Genomic DNA, 27,991 nt, shown 5'->3' on the forward strand with positions numbered 1-27,991 from the left:
AGTTACTTTGATAAATGTTCGCGAACATAACAGTTGCGTTATTTGCTAATTTCGTCGTACCTCATGTAGTTTGCCAAAACACAAATTAAATATTTATATAACTAAAATAACAGACAAAACGACTAAAAAACTCGCTAATTTACCAACAGACTTTCTATCAATCATTATCAACTTCAACGTAGCTCTCATTTTTAATCTTCATTAAGCTATGCCCGTCACATGACGAGAATGTTCCTCTAGACGAAAACTAAAACAAATGTTTAAATGTTTCAAAACTCTGCTGCAACATTTTATGTTTACTGCGAAAGAAGCTGAACAAACAAAAATATGACAGACCAATCCTCTTTACTTGTATGTCACAGGCTATGCATGAGAAAACATGCATATTATGATGCCAGAGAAGAAAAAAATTACTTGAAGCCATTATTTTTCAGTCATTTGAGTATTTACTGCATAATAAATTTTAATTATTATTTTTGTGTTATTCTATCCAAAGTAATCGTTTCAGATTTTTTTCTTTCTTGAGCCCAGAAGCAAACAAGGAAACTGAGGTCGGTAAGCATCGAACCAGCCTTGACGTCATTCAGAAACCTTGTGAAGTCAGCCATTATGAGATGCAGTGCGCATGCTTGAGAGTGCGCTGCAGATCAATCAATGTCTGAGTTTCAATAATGGGCGTTCTACAAAATAAAATTTTCGGCCGACTAATCTTTTGCGTCACTTCCGAATATTAGTTAGCTGAACAAATACAGTTCATCCAAGGCATGCACATTAACAGAGAAGAATCTGTATTTATCAGCTTTCAGCTACAGTGAATAGTTGAAACATTTCGTCGAGAAAACTATTTATTAACAAACTATGGACTTGCACTGTATGCTATTTTTAAGATTGATACTCATTAATGTAAAATGTAATAGTTAGTTTCAAGCAACTTGTTTATGCATCCAACATATTTGTAAATAACCAGCTTTTATAACATAACGAGGACGTTTTTTTTTTCAAGATCTATAGTGTAACATTTATTGTTCAGATAATGAAGCTAGACTGTGTGGATAAAGCAACATCGAAGGTATTTATGAAACTAGGCCAAAGAATCGGTCATTCTCCTGGATATTTTATCATTGTTCCACTTCTAGTGGCGGCATTATTTAGCACCGGCATTCAGCGAATCAAGTACCAGGATAACCCCGAGTATTTGTTCAGCCCGATAAATGGACGGTCTAGGAGTGAGCGAAAAACAGTGGAGAAGTACTTTCACGTAAACACATCAGAAAACTTTGACCTTGGTCGACTAACGAGACCTAGTCGCTTAGGCCGTTTAATTGTGGTCGCAAAGGATGGTGGGTCAGTTTTAACAAAGTCAGTTTTTAAGGAACTTGTCCATCTTGATGACATCATACAAAACTTGAACATTACTTGGAAAGAGGAGACTTATACTTATAAGGATTTGTGTGCAAAAGTCGAGAGAAATAGTTGTTTTGAAAATAATATTTTAGACTTTAAGGAAAAGATTAAAGACATAGAAGAAGGACGACAATTATTACAGTACCCAGTAATGATTAACAAGGTAACTCAGAAGCGATATAATATGGCAGCTTTTCTTGGTGGAGTCCAAACGGACGAACTGGGTTTTGTTGAACAAGCTCTCGCTTTTAACCTTTTTTATCCTCTTGACACTGACATTAAGAATGGGAAAGCAAGAGCAAAACTTTGGGAACAAATATTTTTGCAAACGCTAGAGGATCTTCAATTGGAGGAGATTGTCTTTGGTTACTTTGTATCAGATACTCTTGAAAGTGAGCTCGAAAAGAATACTCAAAGTGTTAAACCATATTTCATTGTTACATTCTTAATCATGATTGTATTCTCCATCTTGGCTTGTGTAACGTTCGATGCGGTACGGAGTAAACCCTGGTTAGGTGTATTAGGTTGTTTCTCAACATGTATGTCTTTGTCAGCAGCCTTTGGCTTGGTCATTTATTGTGGACTGGACTTTATTGGAATCAATTTAGCAGCACCTTTTCTTATGTTAGGTAAGTAACTTCATAAAGTTATAAAACGTTGTTTTTTGTTCAGTGTTTAGATATAGAAGTTATTTTCGTGTATCATACTTCGTTTTACTTACTAAAACTAATAAACAATGAAAAAGTGTTTATCAATTTTAGTGAGAGAATAGTAATGTTTTAAAGAACGTATTTCTAAATTGCCATTTCAAGTTAAATTCTAGTTAAAGGTACAACGCATTCATAGCAAACTGAAATGTACTATTATATTTCATAGAAATTCCATCCAAGCTTATCGAATGACTTATAATTTCTTGTAAATCAGAAAAATAGTTGTTTTCTTACTATGTTTCTAACAAAAACACTGAACTTCTAGTTTTATTATTGTTTATCATGTGTACAATGTCACTTAATTATAAAACCACAGATTAACATTTTATGGTCAAATATTGAAGTAGAAGTAATATTGTTCAAAATTACTAACTAATTTCAAAGTAGTTTTCCTCCAAATATAAATCTTTGACATTTAAACTGTACTCATCTTATACGTCTCACAAGGACTACGGTGTAATAGCAGAATCTCACATTCAACACTGCAATTATTACGATTCATCACTGAATGTGATGCGATTATGTAAAACAAATGATCAGATTTTTTGCAATTCACAGTATAGCACGTACAACTTTATATTATTTTATTGACCTCAAGACACTCAGATGGAGCAATATAAACTATTTACAGCTGCAGATCATTTAAAAAATACAAATTTATAATTTGTGAGGTTGATATGAAGACAATTTTAATAAAACAGTTCGCAAACACCAGTGGTTCAAAGGCTTCTTTTAGGAAGTACACGGAAGGTAAATTGCAAGATAATATAAAGATCCCATTGTGGTCAGATAAGATAAAACTAAATCACTTGTAAACGAAAATAAACGTTTGAGAACTGTTAGTGTTGAAAAGTTTTTTGCCTTAGGAACCACAGTCCTTCTGCATGGATGTTTTTTTTTCATTGTTGGAGATACTGTCCAACATTTGGAACCATAAAGAACAATTGGGTGAACATACCGCTGTAGAGCTATCAGTCTTTTTTACAATTATCATTTTTTTTTTGGTGAATATGATCTTCATCTTTACAAATGCTTCTTTTGCCATTCCTATTCGCCTTTAGATTTCGTGATCACATTTTCCATCTGATGATATCCAACATCCAAGATATTTAAGTTTATTTACCTTTTCGATGGTTTCATTGCCGATAATTAATCTAAATTCTGGTATTTCTCTCTTTTTAGTAATCACTATGAATTCAGTCTTCTTGCAGTTGATAGTCAGACCTTTCTCATATTTTCCATTGCAGATTTACTGGGGATTTTTTGCAAATCTTTCCTACCAGCAATAAGTAGAGTATCCTCTTCATATCTTAAATTGTTTACACTTTCCCATCAACCATGACCACATGAAGATCTTGTATATCACAAAGTATCATTACACTGTATAGGTTGAAGAGATCTGGTGAGACAACACATCTTTGTCTAACACCTCGTTGTTTCTCATTATATTTACATATTTGATATTCTATTCTCACAGCTGCTGTTTCTTCTAAATATAGGTTTCTGATTATTCGGACGTCTTTCCCACCTACATCTGAATCTTGTAACATCTGAAAATGTTGCACCTTATCACAAGATTTTGCATAATCTCTAAAACAGAAAATCAGATCGAATTAAATTACTTTACTTATATTACAACACTAATTAAAACTCCTTTTGATCCTGTTTTTATCATAAGTACAATAAAAATATTTAAAACTAGAGTCCTAATACCTCGGCGTTGTTTTCCAAGTCTTTTATCAGGAACAGCTTTTGACTCTTGATACCTATGTACGGCCTGGCATGGCCAGGTCGTTAAGGCACTCGACTCGCAATTCCAGGGTCGCGGGTTCGAATCTCCATCACATCAAACATATTCACCTTTTCAGCCGTGGGGGTTTATAAGGTTACGATCAATCCCACTGTTCGTTGGTAAAAGAGTAGTCCAAATACCCGATAGAACATCACTTATTGTTTTCAGCCAATGATGAAAAGATTTTGTTGTAAACGCACCACATTTGTCAACCAAACTATCTGATACAAGATATAAATGTTTTCAACTGATAGTGTGTAAACAGCACTAGGTTACTAGAGTAGCCTAAATATCTTTGTAGGCAAATGATCCAAGTATTAAGAGTAAGACAGCTTCACTTTCAAGTCATGAACTGAGTATATATTTTGTATGAACTGTTAGCATAAGTGAGTTGATATATAGATCTATTATGCGAATATATATATATATAGCTATATACCATAGGATACATATTATCTCATTCAGAAACTAATTCAATGATATCGGTCAAAGAACTAGTAGAAGTAATGTGTTCAGTATAACATTTTCCTTTCAAGAAAACTTAACATGTTTATAGGAAAGAATACAAGCAATAGTAGATTAGCAGGAACTTTTTTGTTGAACATTTCTTACTTGTAATTTACAAAACTATAATCATCCATAGGTAAACAATTTTAATTCTAGTACGATTTGCCTACATCTTGTTTCACAAAACGGTTTTTGTAACACTGGTGATGTAAAATTACGCAAAGAGCGTAATTCTTGTAGTTCTGATGTTGTGAAATTATGCAAAGAACTTCCCGTTTTTATAAAAACAGTCCTAGAATCATATGTAAACTATTCAAGAAGTTCTTAACATTTATGTGAAAAACATGCAAGATCTGCGACAAACTCAGAGACATCATTGATTAAAGATTGTCATGACTATGTCTGTGACTGTCATGTACTGTTCAAAATTATGATTACTCAAAACTATTTAAGTTCTACTTTAATCAAACTTTTTGTGGGCCTTTCAACTACTTTTGTTGAAAATGAACTAACAAAGCTCTAGTTTATTCGGAAGTTATTGAAATCTTCACATCTAAAAAGCAGCATTTAGTCTATCGAAGTAACATTTGTCACTGAAATGTACAAGATCGTATTCAATTGTTTTGATTAAAGATAAAAGAGTATTTTACTACGCCAGACTCGAAAATAGTAAGATAAACGCTAATGCATCAAAAATGCAAGCTTTCGCTATTATCACTTCTACTAATATATTAATTTTTTTAATGTGTAATAGAATTCAATTAAGTTTAAAATCCTACCTTATGATAAAATCATTCTAAGACATAGAAACAGAGAAGGGTAGTTATTCACTGATAGGTCACTGAAAATAACAACGTTTTACTGCACACAATTTGGTAAAGAAATTAAAACTGAGGTTACATACCATGTAAAACGTATTTTCTGTATCGCAAAATTACTTTATTAGGATATTTAAAGTATTATGTATTGAAAATTATTAGGCGGTAATCAAATCATTCACAATTAGTTTGTGCAAACATAGATTTTGTTCAAGGTATTATTAATCTAAACATGGGTTTTGGTTTAATCATTTAAAAAAAGGTTGATACGTTATATTAGAAAAATTTGGGAGCTTCACCATGTTACAGTCCATGTAAGCACATTCGATCATGCTTTATCTGACAACCATGGATCTTGAAAATAGCTCCGTACTAGTTTCTATTGAAAAAATCATTGTCGTAAAACTGTCATGTTTCAAGCATATTACACTTTAATGTATACTTTCCATGATTCATCTAGTGTATGAATACAACGGTTTCTTAGTGCACATTCCATCACCTTGATCGCTGTGTCCACCAACATGTACCCGTTTCATTCTCAATGTATGTGACGTTTGGATGTAAGCTTAACTTGATGAGATTATGCCCTGTTAACCTGATTGTCAGAAGAAGATATTTCTTAGTTATACTACGCACTGTTCCCTGGGTCTCGTGGACCATTGATCTTTTGTTCATGGCTTTTAGTCTGTTAGAAAATGCCACACTTTTGAGTTACTAAAACTTGTGTACGATTTGTTGCAGTCTATTTTATCTATCGTTCTAGTACTTTAAGTTGATCCATATTTATTTTTTTTCCAATGCTATAAGTTCTTAGAAATTCTAAATAACAAATGTAAGCATAATTTGGTGGTCTGAATGTTTGAATATTTTGCGTCAAAAAGGACTATAACGTACTATACCCTTAACAAAAGATATTAGGTTTTGTTTTTTCTTTGGCATCACACTACTTTCGCAACGCCAAATAATGTCATCATATGCAGTTATGACACCTTCTCTTTTACCACGGCTTCACATCGACTGTAATTGTAATGTGACTTGTTGGTGTGCATATTAAAAATGGTTTTATTATAACGTACTCAACTCTGTATTCTTCCATAAACGTCGGCCTGAAATGGTGAGGTGGTTAGAGAGCTCAATTGGTAACCTGAGTGAAACTGTTCAAATACCCGTCAAACCAAACGTACTCTCCCTTTCAGCCGTGGATTTTTATAAAATTCATTGGTAAAAGAATAGCCCAAAAATTGACGGTGGGCGGTGATAACTTGCTCCCTTCCCTCTAATCTTACACTACTAAATTAAGGGCAGCTAGCACAGGTATCCTTCGTGTAACTTTGCGCGAAATTAAAAAAAGCAACCAAAAACTGTAAACATGTGTTTGGTTTTTTCTCAAAGCACCGTAAATTCATTGCCCTTACCTCTCATAAACAACGATGTTTCCCTTTATTCTAAATTTGAAAATTACGTATGGTAAAACTTTGTTGTGTGTGTTGTATTGTTTGTTTTTGAATTTCGCACAAAGCTACTCGAGGGCTATCTGTGCTAGCCGTCCCTAATTTAGCAGTGTAAGACTAGAGGGAAGGCAGCTAGTCATCACCACCCACCGCCAACTCTTGGGCTACTCTTTTACCAACGAATAGTGAGATTGACCGTCACGTTATAACACCCCACGGCTGAAAGGGCGAGCATGTTTGGCGCGACGGGGATGCGAACCCGGTGTGTGTTGTAAGCAGTTTGTCTGTAGTTGAATACATTGTATAAATTATGTTATAAAGCGAGCTCTTCGAAGAAGCTGTTCGCCAGGAAAAAAAATGTTAACTGGAATATCAAGTATTTGCGGTATTAAGCGCTAACTCATGTTGTTCTTCAATCACACCATTTTTTTTTTTTGGCTCACCTGTGATATATACTGTGTTTAATAATATAGGTGTATAAGTATGATAACCTAAGCGTACATCGACTATTTGACGAGTCAAGGAAGAAAGAAGCATAGCGAGTAATCAATAATAAGCCTATGCAATATTAACATTAAATCCTGTGCTCTGTTGCGCTAGTTACATGGGTGGATTTGGCCGCCGGTACACAACGAAAATTCCTAGTAAGCCGACTGTTCTTCGAAAAAAAAAAGATTTATTTCAAAACTTTGCTTAGGTCAAGGTTAATCGTATGCCTAATTTCACTTCAATGGCTTTTAGTGCAGATGAATGACAAACGGTTTACTGTATTACTAGTTTTAATTATTGTTGTGTGAATTTGTTTCAGTGAAAGGGCCGTTTCTGAAAAGGGCCGTTTACCCAGTCACAGGGTGTCTAATCAACCATAGTAAGTTTTAAAAATCAATTTGCCAGCCGCCAGTGTACTCCGTCCTCGAGCCAAGGCCTGGCTCACTTCACTTTCGCTGCTCTCGTCCAGTTCTCCCGTCCTTCCTCTCACTCACAAATACCCCACTCCATTTTTGAAATGTTAAAAATAAAGTAAAATTTCCACGGATATTTTAAAACATTTCTCATGTGAGGGGATGAAGAGGAACCACAACGTTCCTGAACACCCCAGTTGGAGAGAGAACTCTTCTGATTTCTCTCTCTCTAAACTAAACCCCTGCCACGTTAGTTTGCAGTTTGTTTCAGTAGAGGTAGTTTTCTACTAATGTGAGTTATAAATGTAATGAACGTTGATTTATAATTTATAAGAATATTCAAAATACATTTTTGTCAAAGGTCTGTATGAATAATACTAGTACCACACACTGCTCAATTTGTTTTTCAGAACTCGCCGCCAACCTCATTGGAGGACTGGTATAAAAGTAAATTTTCCCTGGACATTTTTAATCTATAAATCCCGTGTGACCTTTAAATAAAATCTGATTTATTTACATCTAATTATATGTATCGAACGTATAGTTCTTGCAAACACTGAAAACATTTGATTCTGAGAAAGTATAGAAATTATTTCATAAAACAATAACTTAGTGATGGAAATCGAATAGAAATGCAAATATCTCGTATTGTATCACGAACAGATTTTACAAAAAGTAATAGAAATAGTATTTCAAATAACAAACGCATTAGGTAAAAAAACACATTAATATAAAATTATATGACTATTTTTACAAACAATGACAAACAGTGTTATTTTCAAAAATTTCACATCTTATTATCACAAAAATCCATCGTAAGTAAAAACCATTATAATCTAAGGAAATCATTTTGTTTTAAAACAGATGTCAAATACATTATATTTAAACGATTTTGGAGCCATATTTTGATATTTCATATTGCTTCTTCCATTCGTGCTCTACGCGATGAGCGTGCGTCGTCACAATAACTCTGCAGCTAGTTTACATTGTACAAAGATCCTCCATAGAGCTGTCATATCATAAACATTCTCCTCCCAGTATGCTTTCCACAATATATACGAGGACAACAATTTCCCAATGTCCATTTCAACAATCTGATCTTATAGAATTTCGCAAGCACCTGTATAATGAAATGAAGATACACCTATCAAGGTTCAAGACATAGCGTTTGTGAAATTAAAAAATTAAAAAAGTTAATGTATTTTATGTGAGATTAACAGTTTTATCACAAACACTTCACAAAAGAGTTTATCATCAGACACTTGATGAAAATAATACAGATAGGAAATAGAATTCTAATAAATATACATAGTTTTTTCTGCATTTATGCTTATTTTTCACACAAACAGAACAACAACAAAGAACATTTTAAAATCTTGTCTTAACCACTGAGTTAATAAAATACAGGTCATCATTGTATCAATATTTTTCAAGAACTACTTCTTATAACTCTGATGATTTGACGACTTGTAAATGTCCTTCCATTATAATATGGCCACCATATTACCCTGCAAGTTCGTTCAATCTGGAGTACAAATAGGTTATTAGCATGGGCGGCCGCAGGATTTATTTCAGGCGGTGGCAAGCCCATAACCTATAGGTTCGGAAGCTATCGCAGAGCATAGGCTCTGAAGTTTGAATGCGATGTCTGGTTAATTTTAGCTTATATATAAATATACACACACACACATATCTGCATCATTTATATTTAAAAAGTATTATTTTCTAATATGTTTTTAAACACATTATTCAAATACATTTTCTTCTGAAATTTCTCAAGGAGGAAATAACTCCCTTTCCCCATCATGAGGAAGCCCATGATTATTAGTGATATGAAGTAGTTAACCAAAACTTAAGTGATACTTTCTCTGCCTTTTGTGTTATCAATTAATACATTTCATTATAATGATAGTTGTTGGTGATTCCCTAGCAAATTGCTTTTTTACACTACATCACATACTGTTGCATATGGTCATAAGTATACATGACATTCAAAAAAAGTTTGGATGAACTGCAAAAGACAAACATAATTTTTTTAATTATTAAACCAGAAAGAAACAAGTGGTTTGTTGCTCTTTGTATTTTTCAATATTTTCTTATCAAATAGGAAAGTTACTATATATCTTTTAATTGAAACAATGATATTTTTCTTATAATTTTATGAATAAATATTATGAACATTTTTAATGTGAGAAAAGATTACAAGAAAATAATTAAAACACGTTTGTGACACAACAGTTTCATCTTCAGTACTTAAATTAATTGGAAGTATTGCTATTTATATTTATGTATATCTTTTAACTTTTAGTCATTAGCATTTACTTGTCTTAAAATGGAAATTAGTAAAAAGTAGCATACAAAATACATTTTCTGTGCTTTATGCTAAAGTAAACAGTATATCAAATACATAATGTGTGTCTAATTGTGTGTACGATCTAGTATACAGCATATGAAGTAATTATTTTTATATCCTCTAGTACATAGTATAATAATTACATTTTCTATGTTTATACATTCTATGTATAGGATAACGATTACACTTCCTATGTTTGTATATTTAACATAATATTTAAGACATTTATTCTATTTCTCAGTCAGAATTACGAACATAAAAATCGACTCATAATGAAACATTTTCTTGAAAAGGAATCGATCTCCGTTGCTAGGTTGTGTTATCCAAACATAGTTTTGTGTACGCAATTTTAATAAAACTCGATACTCTCGCTAATTGAAACTTTAGATATTAACGCTGGTTCAACGTAGTCAACTGAATTAGTTGTTAAACACCATGACATTATTTGGATAGTCGATCTTAATTTCGATAAAACCTGTAATCAGACATAGACTTAAGATATTTAGTGTGGCAAAAGTTGCAATAAATTTATTGCATGTATCAAAGATTTGAAGATAAAGAAGAGTTTACGATTTTGCTTCATTTTTCCTTTTTCTTTTCAATTGTTTTACTACGAATACGTGAAAATACACAAATTATCTTGCATCTAGCGGTTCAACAGTAAGAATGTAGATATATAACGCTAAAAATGGTATTTCTGTACCCATTGTTAGCACACCCCAAATAGCAAGTAGTGTAGTTGTGTACTTAACTACAAACAAACCAACTGTATTAATTTCATTAATGTAAGTATTTCTTGTTTTGCCACCTGCCACTATGATTAGTATTCGTATATGTGGAATAAACAAAAGTCTTAATATTCTCGTGAACATGGCCAGACCCTCAAATTATTCACACACCACAGATTAACTAGTACTTGTACATAAGTGAATTTATAAAACAGTTATACAAAAATAGCTGTATTGAGTCCATTCTGAGTGGGCTTTAGCGGTCATTTTATGCACATAACAACAATTATGTGTCATAGTTGATCTTCCACAACCTTGAAATTTGTGCAGTGTATACATAAGTTACGTGGTTGTGTATTCACAACTACATCTGGCAGTTTGTACTTCTATCAAAACCTCTACCTGTAAACAGTAGCCTGTATTATAATCCCATAATTATATAGAAATAATTACCAAACTTGAAACTATCATATATTACCAAGTCATACACTGAAGTAATGGCGCTTTTTTTCTAAACGACACACGTAACTTACTTTTGCCATTGCATTAACGTGTAATTCTTATTACACGACAATAGTCACCACACTATTTAACGTAGTTGCATAATTATAATATGCATATGCAATAACACAATACTATAATACTGAATACTCAGAATATATGTTCCTAGTAATGAGACAGTATTAATGCAACTTTGTAGTTGTAACGTTTAAACGTAATAAGACAATGTTGAGGTAAGGATATTAATATAATGTATGTATACCTAATAAATCACCATTAATAATGGTCCTGCACAATTAAAATAAATAAAATAACAGTATTCTGACAACATGTCTAATAAATAAGCCGAAAATATTATTATTACATTTTTCTTTTTGAGTCCCAAGTTCGCTTACGACCGTTCGGACATCTAAGATGTTGATGCGTCATCGATAGTTCTCATGTAGGTCTATTTTGATGATGTCCATCTCTTGTCCCTAGCTTAGCAGCGAAAGACTAAAGCGAAGGCAACTAGTTAACACTAATAACTCGTGGGTTACTTTTTGCCAACAAATTGACCGTTACATTAAAATTCCACAATAGCTGAAAGATGGAGCATTTTTATGTAAATATAAAGTTACTATGTATACCTATAACACGACGCTGGTACTACTGAGGATGTATAACTAGAATATAGAATATATGTCTTATAAAGCAACTGTATTAACACACCTATATAATTCGAATGTGTATGCCTAAGTTATATTAGGAAAATATCAAAATAATCTCATATTGCTAAGCCATTTATTATTATAAACTATATTATGCAATAGCATCAACTATAATAAACCTTTTTTATTATTATTCTGTTCTCACTGTTGTACGAAAGTTAATCTAGTATTTTATAAACTGAGACATTTATGTAAATAGTCTTGTATATCGAAATTGTGTTAATAAATGTTTCAGTTAACATCAGTCTTATTTGGAGTTTGTGATTTTACTTACATGCATAATCTTGTATTAGATGGATAAATATATATATTTTTAAACGAATAATCAGTATAAGGAGTTTAATTGAATAGAATGTATCGAAAACTTTACGTTAGCTGAAATGTACACGTCCCGTCAAGACTTTGAAATAAAATATTGTGAACATACATTTTGTGTTTTGTATTACCATGTAGAGTGAAATGGCCAGTGAATTATGTTTACTGGTTTACTTACTTTTATATTCAGTGATATACAAAACTGATTATGTCTAGTTAAGGTAACGTATGAAGGTCATTAAATTTATCATCTAATTTTTATGAAATTGTGTAGAAATATATATGATTACTTATAATTTGAACAATTTATTTTCAAAATTAAGTGTAAGGTGTTCATCTTATTATGAATGTATAATCATAAATAACAGCTTATATTCTGTAATATAACTAACTTGTTTAAGTTTCTGTTTTCATAAAGTTTTCTTTTTGCCATACTGAACTTTTAATTCTATGGCCCTGCTTCTTCTTTATGAAAAATCAACATACCATTATCTGAAAGTCAATAAAGGTAAGTGTCAACACCATTAAATAGTTGCAGGTGTTCACCTTCGTATCATTTGTATTCAATGTTAATGACCTAAGTCGTGAAGTGAGAGAACACCTATATGCAGTCATTCATTAAATGTTCAAAATACACGCAGAAGGTAAGATTAGGTACAATAGTAACCCTTTATCTTTAGTTGTCAACTTAAGGCTACACATGGTACTTAAATAAGAATTATTTTGAGGGCACTATATATTAATCAGAGAAATGAAAACATTTTACATATAAAACATTCAAAAATCCTAAAAGTATGATTAAATATAGAAGCAAAACTATAATCAATACACCAAATCATGAAAACGCAATTTTCTCAATCAATACTTATAAAACAATAAATATGATAAAACTTTTCAGCAGTAAATTAACTATATTAGTAACATTCTCCTCCTTTATAAACATAGGTAATGTGCAAATAAAACCTATAAACATAGTATGAGATAAGGTGAACTTAGCAATCAGTTTATAAAGCTCAACATCAGAATGGATCATTTATAATAATTGTATAAATAGATTAATAACAAGATTTTATGTATAAAACGTCAGAAAATGTAAAAAGTATGATTTAAGTATAAAAGCGAAAGCAAAACTACTATACATTAAATATGTATTAAGTCATTCAATATTTATAAAAACGAAACTTTATTTGTGATACAAATTTTCCAGCAGTACATTAAATGTGACAGTAACACTCCTCAGTTCTACAATTAGCAAAACGTACTATTAACTGTAAGAGCAGAAACGTTAGAATCATTGAATTAGTAAAATGATTTATATGTAAAATCATGGATAATTGTAATAAGAGTGATAGGCAAATAAAGTAGATTATTATTGATTAACCAATGGTCTTCTGAACTATGTTAACTTTGTCCTTTATATTATCATCCGCCTATAGTGACACTGTCTGCTTACATCAGCCATTTCAATATAAGAGTTTCTGTGTAGACCATATATATAGAATTTTGTAATTGTCATACTTTTTGTTCACGAGTCGCCTTTCTTGTTTCAACGAAAAACAAAAATGCATCCAAGTATTAGCAATGAGTCAGTTCGTGTGTTACATGCTGAGATCTCGCAGAAGTAGACGTTGAAGGTTATACCTGTACCCGTTCAGGTCTTTGCTTGCTATGCGGATATCCTGTACTCGTTGACATGTGTTATGCATTATGCTACTTTCAAATAATTCTCTGGAATCTTTGTTTACGCTTGTTATGTAGTAGCATTTCCCACAGCAATCAACAAACTACATTCTGTACTTTGTCACCATTACGTGTTTTTAAACATACGATGATCTCATTCTTACGTGTAATTTTCCTCAAAGAAAGAAACATACGTGTTGTTATAAGGTAACGCAAATAATGCACAGTTGCACCTTCAAATAACATCATTTAGCAAAGCAAATGATTGTGTTATATGTAACGAATTTTGAAAGACGCTTAGGTGTGGAAAAGTAGACATATAAGATTTATTACTCACGTTAGAAATGTATACGCAAATGAAAACAGAAAGTTTATAAAATTCTGTATATTAAACCCCGTAATAAATGTTAAAATTCAGATAACAGTTTTATTTAACCTTCTAACATTTTGTTCAGTTGTGTTAATTATAAAACTATCTGGGCTTTTTTGTGATTCGTTTTCAAACTAAATCAATTCAAAAATTAGTTTTTCGTATATATATATATATATATATATGTTAATGTTTGAAGACATCTCACATTTCCAGTATACAAAGATGTTAGCTACAAATCTTTTTTGGCTTATAATGATCCATTTCGACTATTACACAATCTAAACTAATTTAACTTAGAAGAAAAAAATTTTACGTCAGCCCTTATCATTTATATACTTATCAAATCGTTTCTTAAACTCATTTAAGACCAATCACCCTGTTAGAATGATAAAAATTTATTAGCTGAAGATGACTCTTACTCTGCCAAAATTTATACTTTTGTCCTCTAGCCCTTCTATTCTCACCGTTAAATATGAAAAAAAATATGATACATCACCACTATCAATTATCTTTACAATCTTAAACACCTCAATCAGATCCCACTTCTAGCTTTTCTTTTTTCAAAAGAAAACAGTTTGAAAGACTTCAGCCTCTCCTCATACGACAACCCCTCCATCCTGAACTCTTTTCAATGATTCTAAGTCTTCCTACAATAATGAGCCCAAGACTGAATAAAATAATCTAGATATGATCTAACTAGTGATCTGTACAATGAAATCATGGCCTCTTTAGAGTCGTATTTAATATTTTCTTAGATACAACCTAAAATCCTCTTTGTCTTGTAACTAGCAATAGCACTCTGCTTGGATGGCTTTCAAGACTGGTTAATTATTACTTCAAAATAGTTCCATCTAAGTTTATTTGTCCAACTCACTAAATGTTCTAAATCCTTTTGTAAAGCACCAGTATCTTCTTTTCAGCTATCAACACTCAAATCCTTGACATCATATACAAATTTAAGTAATTTATTGATAAACTCTTCATCTATGTCATTGATGTAAATCAAAGGGAGAATGGTTCTAAGACTGAGTCTTGAGGTACTCCTCTTGCAACATTAATCCAGTTTGACTGAACTCTATTTATAACAACCGTCTGTTTTCTTCAACCAAGTCACTCTTCTATGAGATTAGTTATTTGATCCCTAACAACTATAGAGATATGTTTTTACAAGCCTTTGTGGTGACACTTTCTGAGATGTTTTCTGAAAATCCAGATACACACTAAATTTACTCATTTATCCTCATCTGCATAAACATTAACATTTTTGAAACATGTCAAAAGATTTTTACTCAGTGATTTTTTTCTTGAATATTTAAAATTTTATCTTTAAAAATATTCCACATCTGATCAGTGTCTCCAAATAACTCAGCTGCCCAATTCACAACAAATAATTCTTGTTGTATCCCTTCCAAATTTGTAACCAAAATATAATTATTCCTTATCACCATATATAGCAATGCATTGAAACTAATAAAGCAATGACCGTTTTCCCCAGGTGTTTCCCAATTTCTACTCTCTCGATCATTTCTGTATTTAAAGTTAGCAATAAATCTAAATTAGCGTTGTTTCAAGACTAATTAGTGAAGAAAGCCAACTTTAACATTTTCCAAAGACCTTTTATCCCTCATGATTTGACTCTAGCATTTCCTCATCCATATGCATGAAATTGAAATTACCCATACTGATAACTTCATTAAGAGCCTAAATCTTAATCTCTCTGTAAAGTTTCTCACTAATTTCGTCAATATCGCTTGGTGGTCTGTAACCAATTCCCACTAAAAGCCTTTCCCCTTTCTATTGACTAATAGAATGGATTTAATCTCATTGCTGTTTTCTTTAATATCATCAACTTCCACAGGATGCAACTCACATTTTACACATAAAGTCATTCCTCTACTTCTTGAATATTCTATCCTTATTAAATAGCCTGTAACCCACTATTTCACAGAAACTTCTGTCATCAAAATCACCTAGGTTTAACCACGTTTCAGTTATTCCAATTACATAAAAATCCTCCATTCTTATCATTGCTATAAAGTCATCTGTTTTATTTGTTACACTTCTAACATTATAATAGTAACAATTAAGCCTATCCTTATAACTACTACTATACACATTTCCTGTGCTAAACTTTTCTTTGCCTCTTATTGTTTTTGCATTTAGTTTTTCACAGGCGTAAAGCTACACGAGGGCTATCTGCGTTAGCCGTCCCTAATTTAGCAGTGCAAGACTAGAGGGAATGCAGCTAGTTATCAGCACCTACCGCCAACTCTTGGGCTACTCTCTTGCCAATAAATAATGGGATTAACCATCACATTATAACGCCCCCACGGCTAAAAGGACAAGCATGCAACCGTTAGATTACGAGTTTGAGTGCCTTAATCACCTGACCATGCCAGGCCTTTCTTTTAGGTGTAAGATGCTGATAAATCTTTGAAGTAACATAATTCTTTTGTATTATGGCAACTTTAAGTGTGGGTAAGGATAATTTAAAAACAATGCTCATCAGAATTTTGATATATGATATACAAATTACTCATACACACAAGTCCATATAACAACTTTTGGAAATGCATATTTTTGGAATAAAAAAGGTTCCATAGAAATGTTATATTTTTTATCCCAAGTGTATATTCCATTTCACAAAATATCACATACAACTAGACCAACAATAATAATTCATAGTTTACTTTATTTTGGTTTAATTTTTGGCCTGAATAAATATCTGAAGTAATATAATTGAGCATATTCTTTGAAACAAGAAATATTTTACACCATTTTCCGATAAATGAAAGAGTGTTCTCAATAAAAACAACTGAGTCAAGCATCTTCAAACACATTTTGTTTCAACAGTTTTGATAGAATTATGTTAAATACGAAGTATCTTATGTGTGTGTTTCATTAACTCTGTGTATAAAAATTCAGTCAATTGTAACTACTTGAGAAAAGTCTGCAATAAATATGTGTTACCCCTTTTTTCTTTCTCTAACGGTTGCAAGTTATTAAAAACATAAACAAAAGTTATAATAATAAGGCTTCAGAATTTTTTATTCAGTTTCGAAAGCGAAATATTTCCACACACATAAACAAGAATTCCCTAAAACATACAGAGTTTATATTTCTAACACAAATATGACTTAAAATGATTCCTATACCTGGTGAAGTAGAGACCCCGCAGCAATATTTTAAGAAAACGACGCTCAAATGCCCAAATTATTACTACACTGTCCCAGACCTTAAGACCCGACAGCTGTCAGCTCAGTGAAATCTTCGCCTTTTATTAGTTGTAGGTAATACTATAGTGAACGTCAGAAAAAAAAAGTATGACTACTATAACTACTTAATTAAGGAAACAAATTAAAATTTATCCTTCTAATTTCAATAACACAGTGCACCATTCATTTCTGTCCCTAACTTTTATAATATTAAACTTGATAACAATTTTTCTTTGCCAATAAAATAACTAGATTTAAAAACAGAAACATTTTAATCCATGCTGTTTAAAAGTGAAGCTGATTTATTTAAATTCACAACAACATAAATGATGCAACAAAGTAGGATTTAAAGTTAAATTAATTTATGAAACAGCAGTGAAACTAACTTGCTCTTGAGTTATAAATTATGAAAATAAATGATTTATAACAACAAACAATTTTTATTGTTTTAGCCGAGAAATGGTAGGTTCCATTTTTCTTTAAATTATTACACTTGTTCTTCAACGTAAGACCTCATTAGTTAATATACATACGTATTGGCTGTCAAATAAGATTAATTTATAAATTATGTATGGCATTTTTATACACATTACATACTGATAATAATCTTTGCAATGATAAACGTGACTTATACATATATACACAAAATGTGTGCAGCACTGGTCCTTTATAAATTATATTTATTTTAAAATTGAACTAAAAAAACAATAGTTAATGTTAAATTGTTCTCATGGTAGAAAATAGTACTCTCACTTTAAGAATATTAATGCGCTTTTTTTTCTAATTAATAAACAGGAATTGGTATGGATGATACCTTTGTTCTACTAGCTGCGTGGCGGCGCACTAATCCGAAACATTCTGTAGAAGACAGAATGGGTGATACTTATGCAGAAGCAGCTGTCTCTATTACAATAACGACTTTGACTAACTTCATTTCTTTCTTGGTTGGGGTCATCACTCCTTTCCCTTCTGTTCAGATCTTTTGCATTTACACTGCTATAGCTGTGCTGTTCACATACATCTGGCACATCACCTTCTTTGGAAGCTGTTTGGCTGTTAGTGGATACGCTGAGAAACGTAACCTCCACGGAGTGGTTTGCATCCCTACTACCCCAAAATCTTTAGCTAGTAAGTATATTCATTTCATTTTTAAAATGTAGAATTTTTTGAGCATGTCATAAGGTTTTAAGTGGTGAAGGCGATATTGTAGTAAAACAAATGGCATAGTGTAATAGAAAAACTTCATATCAATTACATAATTATTTAAAGAAGTTTATTAGTATCGAAGCTAGAAATATAATAGAATTACAAAATTAAAAATATACATCTCATGTAAAATAGAATTTTTCATGCCAACACTACAAATGAAAGTTTAAAATAACTTGAGACACTGTATTTATAATTACTTATATGTGATAAGAAAACTGAAAGTTAAGAGTTTAGATTGGCTATCACATTTATATAGTTGGTATTTAAATAGGTTTTCATAGTTATATTTACATTCATTGGTGAGGATTTCTGAAATGTAGATATTTGACTGTAAGAAATAAACGTTAGGTTTACGTTCATTGGTAAAAGCTTCTGGAATGAACATTAAATATTAGAACTATTTTGTTCTCAATGGTATTGAAACAAATTAACAATTAATATTTTTAAAAGATTGAGCTGACTATGATACACAAGTTTTACGAAGATTTGAAAATTAACAAGACATTTCTTGCATTAAGAAATTAAAAATGCTTTAAAGAGTTTCGTGATAGTTCAAAAATTAATCATACCCTTAGAATCTAAAGTTTTACAATGGACACATCAAGCCCATCATTAAAGTCGATTTCTGGGTTCTGCAATGTACTTTCAAATCCTGGAGAATGATCGCTAACTAATTTTTCTTCCAAAAATATAAAAGCTTATGCTATGCTTTTGCAATAATTAGATCCTTTTATTCATTTTAATGCCAAAACCACAGAACATGCAATTAATAATAATCAGATCTTGATGCTGTAGAATAATTAGTAAAACGATTGAGATTTTAATAGAAAGTAGAAATCATTGGTTACTCATCAAATTGCTATAAGAAGTATTCAAAACAAAATAAATGCTGTAATAAAAATACACAAACAAGTAAAGTGGCACTATTTGGTTAGATTTAGACTGTCTATCTTTGCTTTACGGATTACAATGCCAACCAAAGTGGAAATTGAAAATCATTTTAAGATGTATCCAACTAGTATCACTTCATTTGTTTGAGTATTTTTTATTCCAGCATTTTTGTTTTGTTTCAGATACTTCTTATAACAATTCTACGAATAACCAACAATTCCTATAGTCCATTAAAAATTTAATTTTTTCCTATTCATTTATTCAGTTTTATACGGCCATGGAATGCACAAAACATTTGTAAACTATCAGTATAGCCATATCCGAAATATCTATACGTTTTAGAAGAATTAAAATCACAATCCCAGAAAGTATATAAAACTGCCAAAGTAGAGATTAGATTTTATAAGTTTCAGTCTGTTTTTAATTCTTGTTTCATCACTCTTTTGTAGCAGGATCTCGAATTCATTTTAAAATTCATATTTTTTTAGAATATTGTTTGTTTGATTTTTGTGTTACAGATGAATAAGATTTACTTTACCTCTAAAACTGTTGAGTGTTTATTCATTGAAATGTATCCCCATCTGTTGGGTTGAATTCGGTTGAAAATGTATTTAAGTAGATTAATGAATGATATGTTTAACATTTATATTATGTCTCCATATATGTGAGTGTGTGGATTTTTATTGAAATATCAAAAGTAGGTACTCACAGATCAGTCAAGTAAGCTGTAGAAATATTGTAGTGATAGTCAGAGCTCAGAACGGCTGGTATGGGTATTAACACTTTTATTGATAAGGGGAGGACAATCCCAACCAATTGATACACATCCTCAGCAACCAATTAGTAACCCTTATAGAATTCACTACAACCAAAACTAACTTTATGTTTAACAACCAAAACTACCTACAAATAAGTAGCCTAAGTGTGAGGAATCCCGTGTCACCATTTCTAGCCAACGTTTTTATGACACACATTGAACCACAAGCGATATACTGGTACAGTTATGTTTATGATACAATTGCTGGATTTACATTTACAGAACACACACTTAGTTTTTTTAATCACGTTAACTCGATACACCCCAACATAAAGTTCACTTGTGAACATGAAAAAAACTAACCAAATAGCATTTCTCAACCTCAAAATCACAAGAACTGATCAAACATTCTAAACAGAAATCCACAGAAAAATCACCCACACTGGACTATACATTCTCTGAGACTCAGCACATGAAACAAAACAAAAACAGCACATATTAAGAAACCAAATAAACACAGCCACAGAATTATGCTCACCCGATAAAAATAACGATGAAATCAACAAAATAAAACAACACTTCATAAAGATCAACAAATTTCCCCCGAAAACCGTTGAAGCAATTATAAGCACACACCGAGATCAAGAACAAACAAGCAATAATAAATCCCAAGATTCAACAAATTACAAAACCTTACATTGCTGTGTACCATATATTCCCAATATCAGTGAAAAACAAATAACCAACATTAGAAAAAAGCTTATAAAAAAACACAACATTTCAGTAAGTGTCAAATTTATTCAAAAACCAGGTCCATACTATGTAAAAACTACATTGACAAATACAGCACCAACATTATTTATAAAATGCAATGCAACAACTGCCACGACTTCTGTATTGAAGAAACAAGCAGAAAAAATTGCAACCATATTAAAATAACACAAAAATACATCTTCACACGCTTTTGAACGCTGCAAATCCAATAAGCACAACATAACCATAGAAAATATTGATATTAAGTGGGGAAACAAATATAATTAAATAAAAAATCAAAGAAGCCCTACTCATACGACAACTCAAACCAGAATTAAACCGATATAAAGGAACACCTATACCTATACTAATTGATAACCTGACATCTAAATGCAACGCCACCTACAATCTTGTATACGTTTACAATCTCGTCCATGAGATGTGTCTGTCTGTCAACGGTTACATTCAAACTCTCCCTTTCTTAACCTGAAGGTGACCTAGGAAGTTCGAAACGTTGTTCTCTCCTTATCAATAAAAGTGTTAATACCCATATCAGCAATTCTGAGATACATGTTTTATTTCAAGTGAGTTTATCGTCATCAAGAATAGTCAGAGGTGTTCATGCACTAGCTCCGCTGATAAGGTAGATACGTAGCAGCCGAAAACATTAATAATTCAGAGATTTTTGAATTGTTATATTTGAAACGTTAGCAACTTTTTTGCATAATATATCATAATCAATACTTGAGTTCACATTCTCGCTTAAAAATCCGATAGGGTGGAATCTTCGTCAATCCCTACTAATAAATACTGCCACACTAAAATTTATCACTGCAAAATTGTTACGAATCCCTACTAATAAATACTGCCACACTAAAATTTATCACTGAAAATTGTTATCAATCCCTACTAATAAATACTGCCATACTAAAATTTATCACTGCAAAATTGTTATTTATTCAATTTTCACTTTATTTATTAAAGAAAAATATTGATGACAAAATTATATTATGTAAATATTTTATTGTAGCAGCCATGAAATTTCTCTGAGAACTTAGTTTTTCTTTATTATTGATTGACTTCAAATTTGGTTAACTTTTTTCTGTTACACTTTGATATGTTACAAAACAATATATGCTTGCTAATATGTTAAATGTTCCAATACATATTATAAATTAATTATACCAACCCCACATTGAGGCATGGACTTATCGGGCTGAAGCCCAGAGCTTCACACTAATTAGGGGACCTCTAGCTATGGCTATAAATATATTTCACGTAAAGGTTCTGTCTCGAGAGGGCCTCGAAAAATTGAAAAGCCTAGAGCCAATAAAACCCTCAATCCGGTCTTTATTATCGCTAACGGATGTATGTCAACCTAATGTCAATACTAAAATTTTTCAAATCTTCTAACTGTTGTATGATTACAATTTAATTGTATTGGAATTTTGCCTTACGATTTATCATTATCATTATATTGCAGAAAATATCGAGAGCACCTAAATAATAAATCAATTATTTCTGATCATTATAATTATTTTGGTCTATAACGTTGTATACTTATAAATGAGCTACACTAATTATTGAGTTAATTTTCGGTTTTGATCTATGTAGGGAGTTTGTTTTGAGCAAATGTTATTGATAATTATAAAACTGATAAGACTGATTGTCCCTTAAGTAGTGCATGCAGGTTAAATATGTACCCCTTGGGACAATTGAAAGTCTACGGATTTACAACGCTAAAATCAGGTTCGATTCTCCTCGGTGAACACGGCAGATAGTCTGATGTGGCTTTGCTATAAGTAAAACACACATGTTAAACATAGTAAGTCTAGTATTTTTTCTAAATTCCCGTTCATTTGGCGAGAAAAATGTGTACAGTGATACTTTGTCTTTTTATGAACAAATTATATATACCAAAGTCTTAGATGAAAAATAGTAAAGATTTTTTCCAATGTGTGTGTCTGTGTGAACCAATTTCACTAACCTGACACAGGTGTGATAAGATCTCTTTCCTGACCGTTATTTTTGTGTTACTACGAGATGCTGTATTGTTTGTAGAAAGCATAATGATCGCATAATACTATTCCTCTTGATATGTATTTAAACATATATTTTTATTGTATGTATCTTTAATTTTTTTCGTAGAAAACAGAGGATTTTTTTTTCGAATTTGCTGCACTGGTGGTATCAACGACAAAGATCCGGAAAACCTAGATGACAAGTCTGATATTGTTCTGATGTCCTTTTTTCGTGACGGGGTTGGTGGTATTTTGACTAGATTTCCAGTTAAATTGATAGTAATTTTCATATTCATGGGATATCTTGCTGTAGGATTGTGGGGCTGCACTATGGTCAAAGAGGGACTAGAGCGACATAAATTGTCCCGCTTTGATTCTTACTCAGTCTTATTTTATGCGCTGGATGATAAATATTTCCGTAAACACCCCTATCGTATCCAAATAGTTGTCGAAGGAGAGATTGACTATGTCAATGCAAAAGTGCAAGAAGTAATAGAAAATATGCTGAAGGCTTTTGAAGATTCTGATTACATCTCTAATTCTTCTTTAACTGAATCTTGGTTACGGGCTTATTCGTCGTTTCAAAATGATGGAAGAACAAGTGGTTTATTTTCAGGCCTAAACATGAGCAATTCTAGAGACTTTATAATAGGACTAAAAGATGTCTTCTTAAGGTTACCTTTGACAAAACGATTCAAACAGGATATCGTCTTCAATAAACTAGGAACGGCAATTATAGCTTCAAGATTTCTAGTTCAATCTGAGAATATTTTTAACGCCAATCAAGAGAAAAATATGCTAGTTAAACTGCGTGAAATTGCAGATAGTTATCCGTTCAAGACGACGGTGTTCAACCAGTATTTCCTTTACTGGGATCAGTTTATATTGGTGCGAGAAACATCTATTCAGGCAATTAGTGTAGCAGCTGCTGTAATGATGGTTATCTCCCTTTTATTTATACCCAGCATCAGCTGCGCTGTGTGGGTAGCTTTTTCTATTATCTCAATAGAAATTGGTGTAATTGGATACATGACACTTTGGGAAGTAAATCTTGACTCAATATCGATGATTAATCTTATCATGTGTATTGGGTTTTCAGTGGATTTTTCTGCTCACATTTCTTATTCATATATATCTGTAAACAATGAATCATCCAATGATCGTATAAAAAAAGCTCTTTACTCACTAGGGACCCCAATTTTACAAGGGAGTATATCAACAATACTTGGTGTATTGTCTCTTGCCTTCGCACCCTCATATATTTTCAAAACATTCTTTAAGACGATGTTCCTAGTTATATTGTTTGGTGCACTGCATGGGGTTTTGCTTTTACCGGTATTATTATCGCTCTCAGATTATTGTTGTTCTAAAACAAAACACAAAGATACGGTCACAAGTAAAATTGGCAACCCTATGTTTATTAATCCAAAAGACAAGGTTTCAATCGTGGGTTCAGTTGGAAAAGGTTCAAAACCACTAACTAACACTTTACCTTCTAAAGATTCAATTGCTTACAGAGATCTAGAAGAAGAAAGAGTGGTGACTTGGATAACTAGTAGTAATAATGGTTTAAAGCGTCAAGAAAATATTTTATCTGCTGAAAAAGATTTGGAGTTCGACACAAATGTAGAAGAAAACAGAAGGAAAAGCTCACCATCTGCTACACAGCCTAACTCGGTTTATTGCTCTGTCAACGAGGAGTATGACAACGTCGCATTCGAAACTGACGATAAAATAGAGTATTTGGCTGCTCCATAAACTTCCTGAAAGAGTTTCGAAAGACATAAGCTATGTTCAGAAGGTTATTTAAAACCTACAGAGGGAAAGAACCGGCACAAAAATATCATTTAAGAATAAAACTTTGGCCTACCAATTACTTTCAATATACGTTAGTAGGAAACGTGCAATTACGTATCAGAGACCTAATTTAAAAAAACAACAACACCTGAATGAACTGTAATTCTATATAAATGCTTTAAAAATATATAGAAATAAATTTAATCTTTATAAAATTATTTTAAAAGTTTATTTATTTTTTAATTATTAGAAATGTTGTCAAACCAAATGTTTAAATTATTTTTTTATTTATATTGAGAATGGTGATTACAGAATTAACTTTTCTACAGGGTGTTCGGAAAGTCACTGTGCATTTATATATTTATTAACAGACATGCTTCAATGTAGAATACAGAAGGTAAATATGAATGACAATTATAAACAACATTGAAAGTGACCTCTGTTGGCATCAATACAGGCCTGGACCCTTTTTATTTTGTTTCTAAACACTGCTATCAGTTGCTGGCTTGAAATAGACTGAATAAAATAAGATTACAAAACTGCACAGTGACTTTCCGAACACTACTGAAATGTTAACAGAAAAATGAATGTTTTCTTTGTTTTTCCTATTAATTTCATCTTTTACGTAAGTTATTTATTCTTAAGTTTGAAACTGGTTAATGTTCAAGTATAATTAAGTGAGATAATATGTTTACTCAACATAATGAAAAGTGTCTATCAGTTTTCGATAACCTTAACGAAGATCTTTCTCATCTGGTAATAATTGCACTTCTTGTTGATTATGTTACAAGTGTAGGTAACTTGTTCTATATACACGTCAGTGTGTCTTTAAATGTCTCCAATCTATAGTTTTAATATTCTCTCTAATTATGGAATGAAAAATAAAGCGACATATAAATACTACTCCGTATTTTTGGATAGTTAATAAAATATCCTGTTGTATTATAACTTCAATGAAAAATCATATATCTTCTCATTTATCGGAAAAATAGATGATCATACAAGTTAAGAACTCTATCATAATATATATTTTGAAATATTCATACTTTGAAGAGTACCTTATTAATTTTAAGGTAAAACTTACGTCTTTTACAGCTGTGTGTATTGAAATAAATAAATAGAAATGAATATGCTTTTTTGTCAATAACAATTTATTATGAAAACATGTATACTTTTATTTCCGTCCTAATGACAAAACAAGGTATTTTACAAAAATATTGAGAAAACTGAGACTTGAATATAGAAAAATAAAGTGTAAAACATAAACACGTCCTATTCTTTTATTGAAGCAAAATACCGATAATACTTTTTGCAAAATATATTACTAACAGGCGTTTATTTTGTGCACTACTGTATTCAAATTTAGCCGAGCGGGACGTGACTGAATGTTTAACACGTATAGCTGTGAATCTGAGAGCCCATAAATTTCGTAAAATTAACGAAAAAAGAAAATCGCGCTCTGCACATTCCGGCTGTGGGTGCCTTATAATAGGGTTGAAGGTGTAAATTACTGAGTAACTATGATATAATAATGAACACTTTATGAGAAATAATTTTAATATGTGAAAATAGCTTTGTGACAAAATAATTATTAATTCTCGTATATTAATTTCTAAACTGGGCGATTATGTTGTTGTTAAGCACAAATATATACGAGGAGCTATCTGTGCTCTGCCCAACACTGATATCGAAGCTTGGTTTCCAACATTGTAACTCCGCAAAAATAGCGCTGTGCCACTGGAGAGCCAGGATGTGTAAACCGCTGAGACATTGAGGGCAATTTTCTAGAGTTATAAAATTAATTATTCTGGCATATTTATTTAAATATAAAATACACTGCCTGTGCTTTATTAATATTCTCACCTAATATAGAGGTAAACAACGTTTCACCAAGACAATAGTCTAAATTCATTATGAAAATACTTCCATAAAAACGTGAAAGAAATTTTGCCCAATTATAACTCAGTCATCACAAAGTATAGATGGTTTACAGTTTCTAACCATTGCCACAAAATTTAATGATTGTGCTAAGCAAGAAAGATAGTTTACACCCATCAAACCAACTATTGAAAAGTGTGGTGTTATCACCTTAACAGAACTATTGTTATTAAGAAAAGATAAGAATTGTGGGTTGAAAGTGATGGGTTTTAACGTTCTAATACACTCTGTATGTCAATGATTCATCTTATGATAATGGGACAGTATCATTTCATTGTGTTTTGATGCTACTTGGAATAACATTGGATGGATTGAATGGTTTATATGACTTTGATTATAGTTCCACTCCTTCACTACATAATGAGGATAAAAGTTAATTTATCAAACTACTTTACAGGTTTCTGGTCATTAATTGTCTACAGTTTGCACGCTAATCAAATATCTCATTTATAAAAGGAGTGTTACATTTTACGATATACTGTGAAATACTCGACGGGTATGATTTTTTACGGGAATGCAATATACTGATGGAGACCCACCTTGTAATAAAGTATACACACTTCTCGGCACAATTCTGAAAAGATATGAATCAAATGATCTCTTGTTCTTGAATACCACTTCCATTAAAAGTGTAAATTATAGAATATGTATTTATTTTAATGTATTTAATTTTAAAACAGCTAAAATGGGCAATACTCACTGCAGCTCAAAGGTAATCCTGAAACCCGTGTTGGTCAGATCAGAACACAACAGACAAACAGAAATGACCATTAGTGTACAAATATTATTTTTAACATGTTTTTTGATTGACTTTCTCCAATATATTAATTAACTTTTGTATTGTCATAATTTACAATATCATGTTGAAATTGTAAAAAATAAATGTAATGAAGTTAGTTGAAATATGTTTGCATTCCTCCTCTCTTCTACACAAATGTTAGTCCAGGCGTATCTAAGTAGTTAGTGTACTTGGCTTGTGATTCCGAGAATTCAAGATTCGTAGCCTGTTGTCCTAAGAACACGATCCACATTTGGAGGCGTGGATGCACTATATTATTTATTTTGATTAATTTTGCGAAAAGCTACTTCAGGTAGAGGCAGGGCAGCAAGCCAACACCATCAGCCATCAATGCATTGGCCACTTTTTACTAAAGACTGTGTCATTG

The 27,991-nt window shown here is 31.7% G+C and overlaps 1 protein-coding gene across 1 annotated transcript; it reads left to right on the forward strand.

Annotated features, from left to right (window-relative positions):
- The first annotated feature begins 694 nt into the window (after positions 1-694).
- LOC143252927 (patched domain-containing protein 3-like) lies at positions 695-26,020 on the forward strand. Its single transcript, XM_076505815.1, has 3 exons — positions 695-2,033; positions 18,255-18,587; positions 23,218-26,020. The coding sequence occupies exons 1-3, from the start codon at positions 1,034-1,036 to the stop codon at positions 24,846-24,848; spliced, it is 2,964 nt and encodes a 987-aa protein (XP_076361930.1). The 5' UTR covers positions 695-1,033; the 3' UTR covers positions 24,849-26,020.
- The last annotated feature ends 1,971 nt before the right edge of the window (positions 26,021-27,991 follow it).

Source organism: Tachypleus tridentatus, chromosome 6 (genome assembly GCF_004210375.1).
Source record: "Tachypleus tridentatus isolate NWPU-2018 chromosome 6, ASM421037v1, whole genome shotgun sequence".
NCBI lineage: Eukaryota > Metazoa > Arthropoda > Merostomata > Xiphosura > Limulidae > Tachypleus > Tachypleus tridentatus.

Excerpts from the sequence above, each read along its gene's own strand:
- LOC143252927 (XM_076505815.1), top strand. The coding sequence starts at position 1,034 with ATGAAGCTAGACTGTGTGGATAAAGCAACATCGAAGGTATTTATGAAA. Across the intron at positions 2,034-18,254 it reads AGCACCTTTTCTTATGTTAG|GAATTGGTATGGATGATACC; the intron begins GTAAGTAACTTC and ends ATTAATAAACAG. Across the intron at positions 18,588-23,217 it reads TACCCCAAAATCTTTAGCTA|AAAACAGAGGATTTTTTTTT; the intron begins GTAAGTATATTC and ends TTTTTTTCGTAG.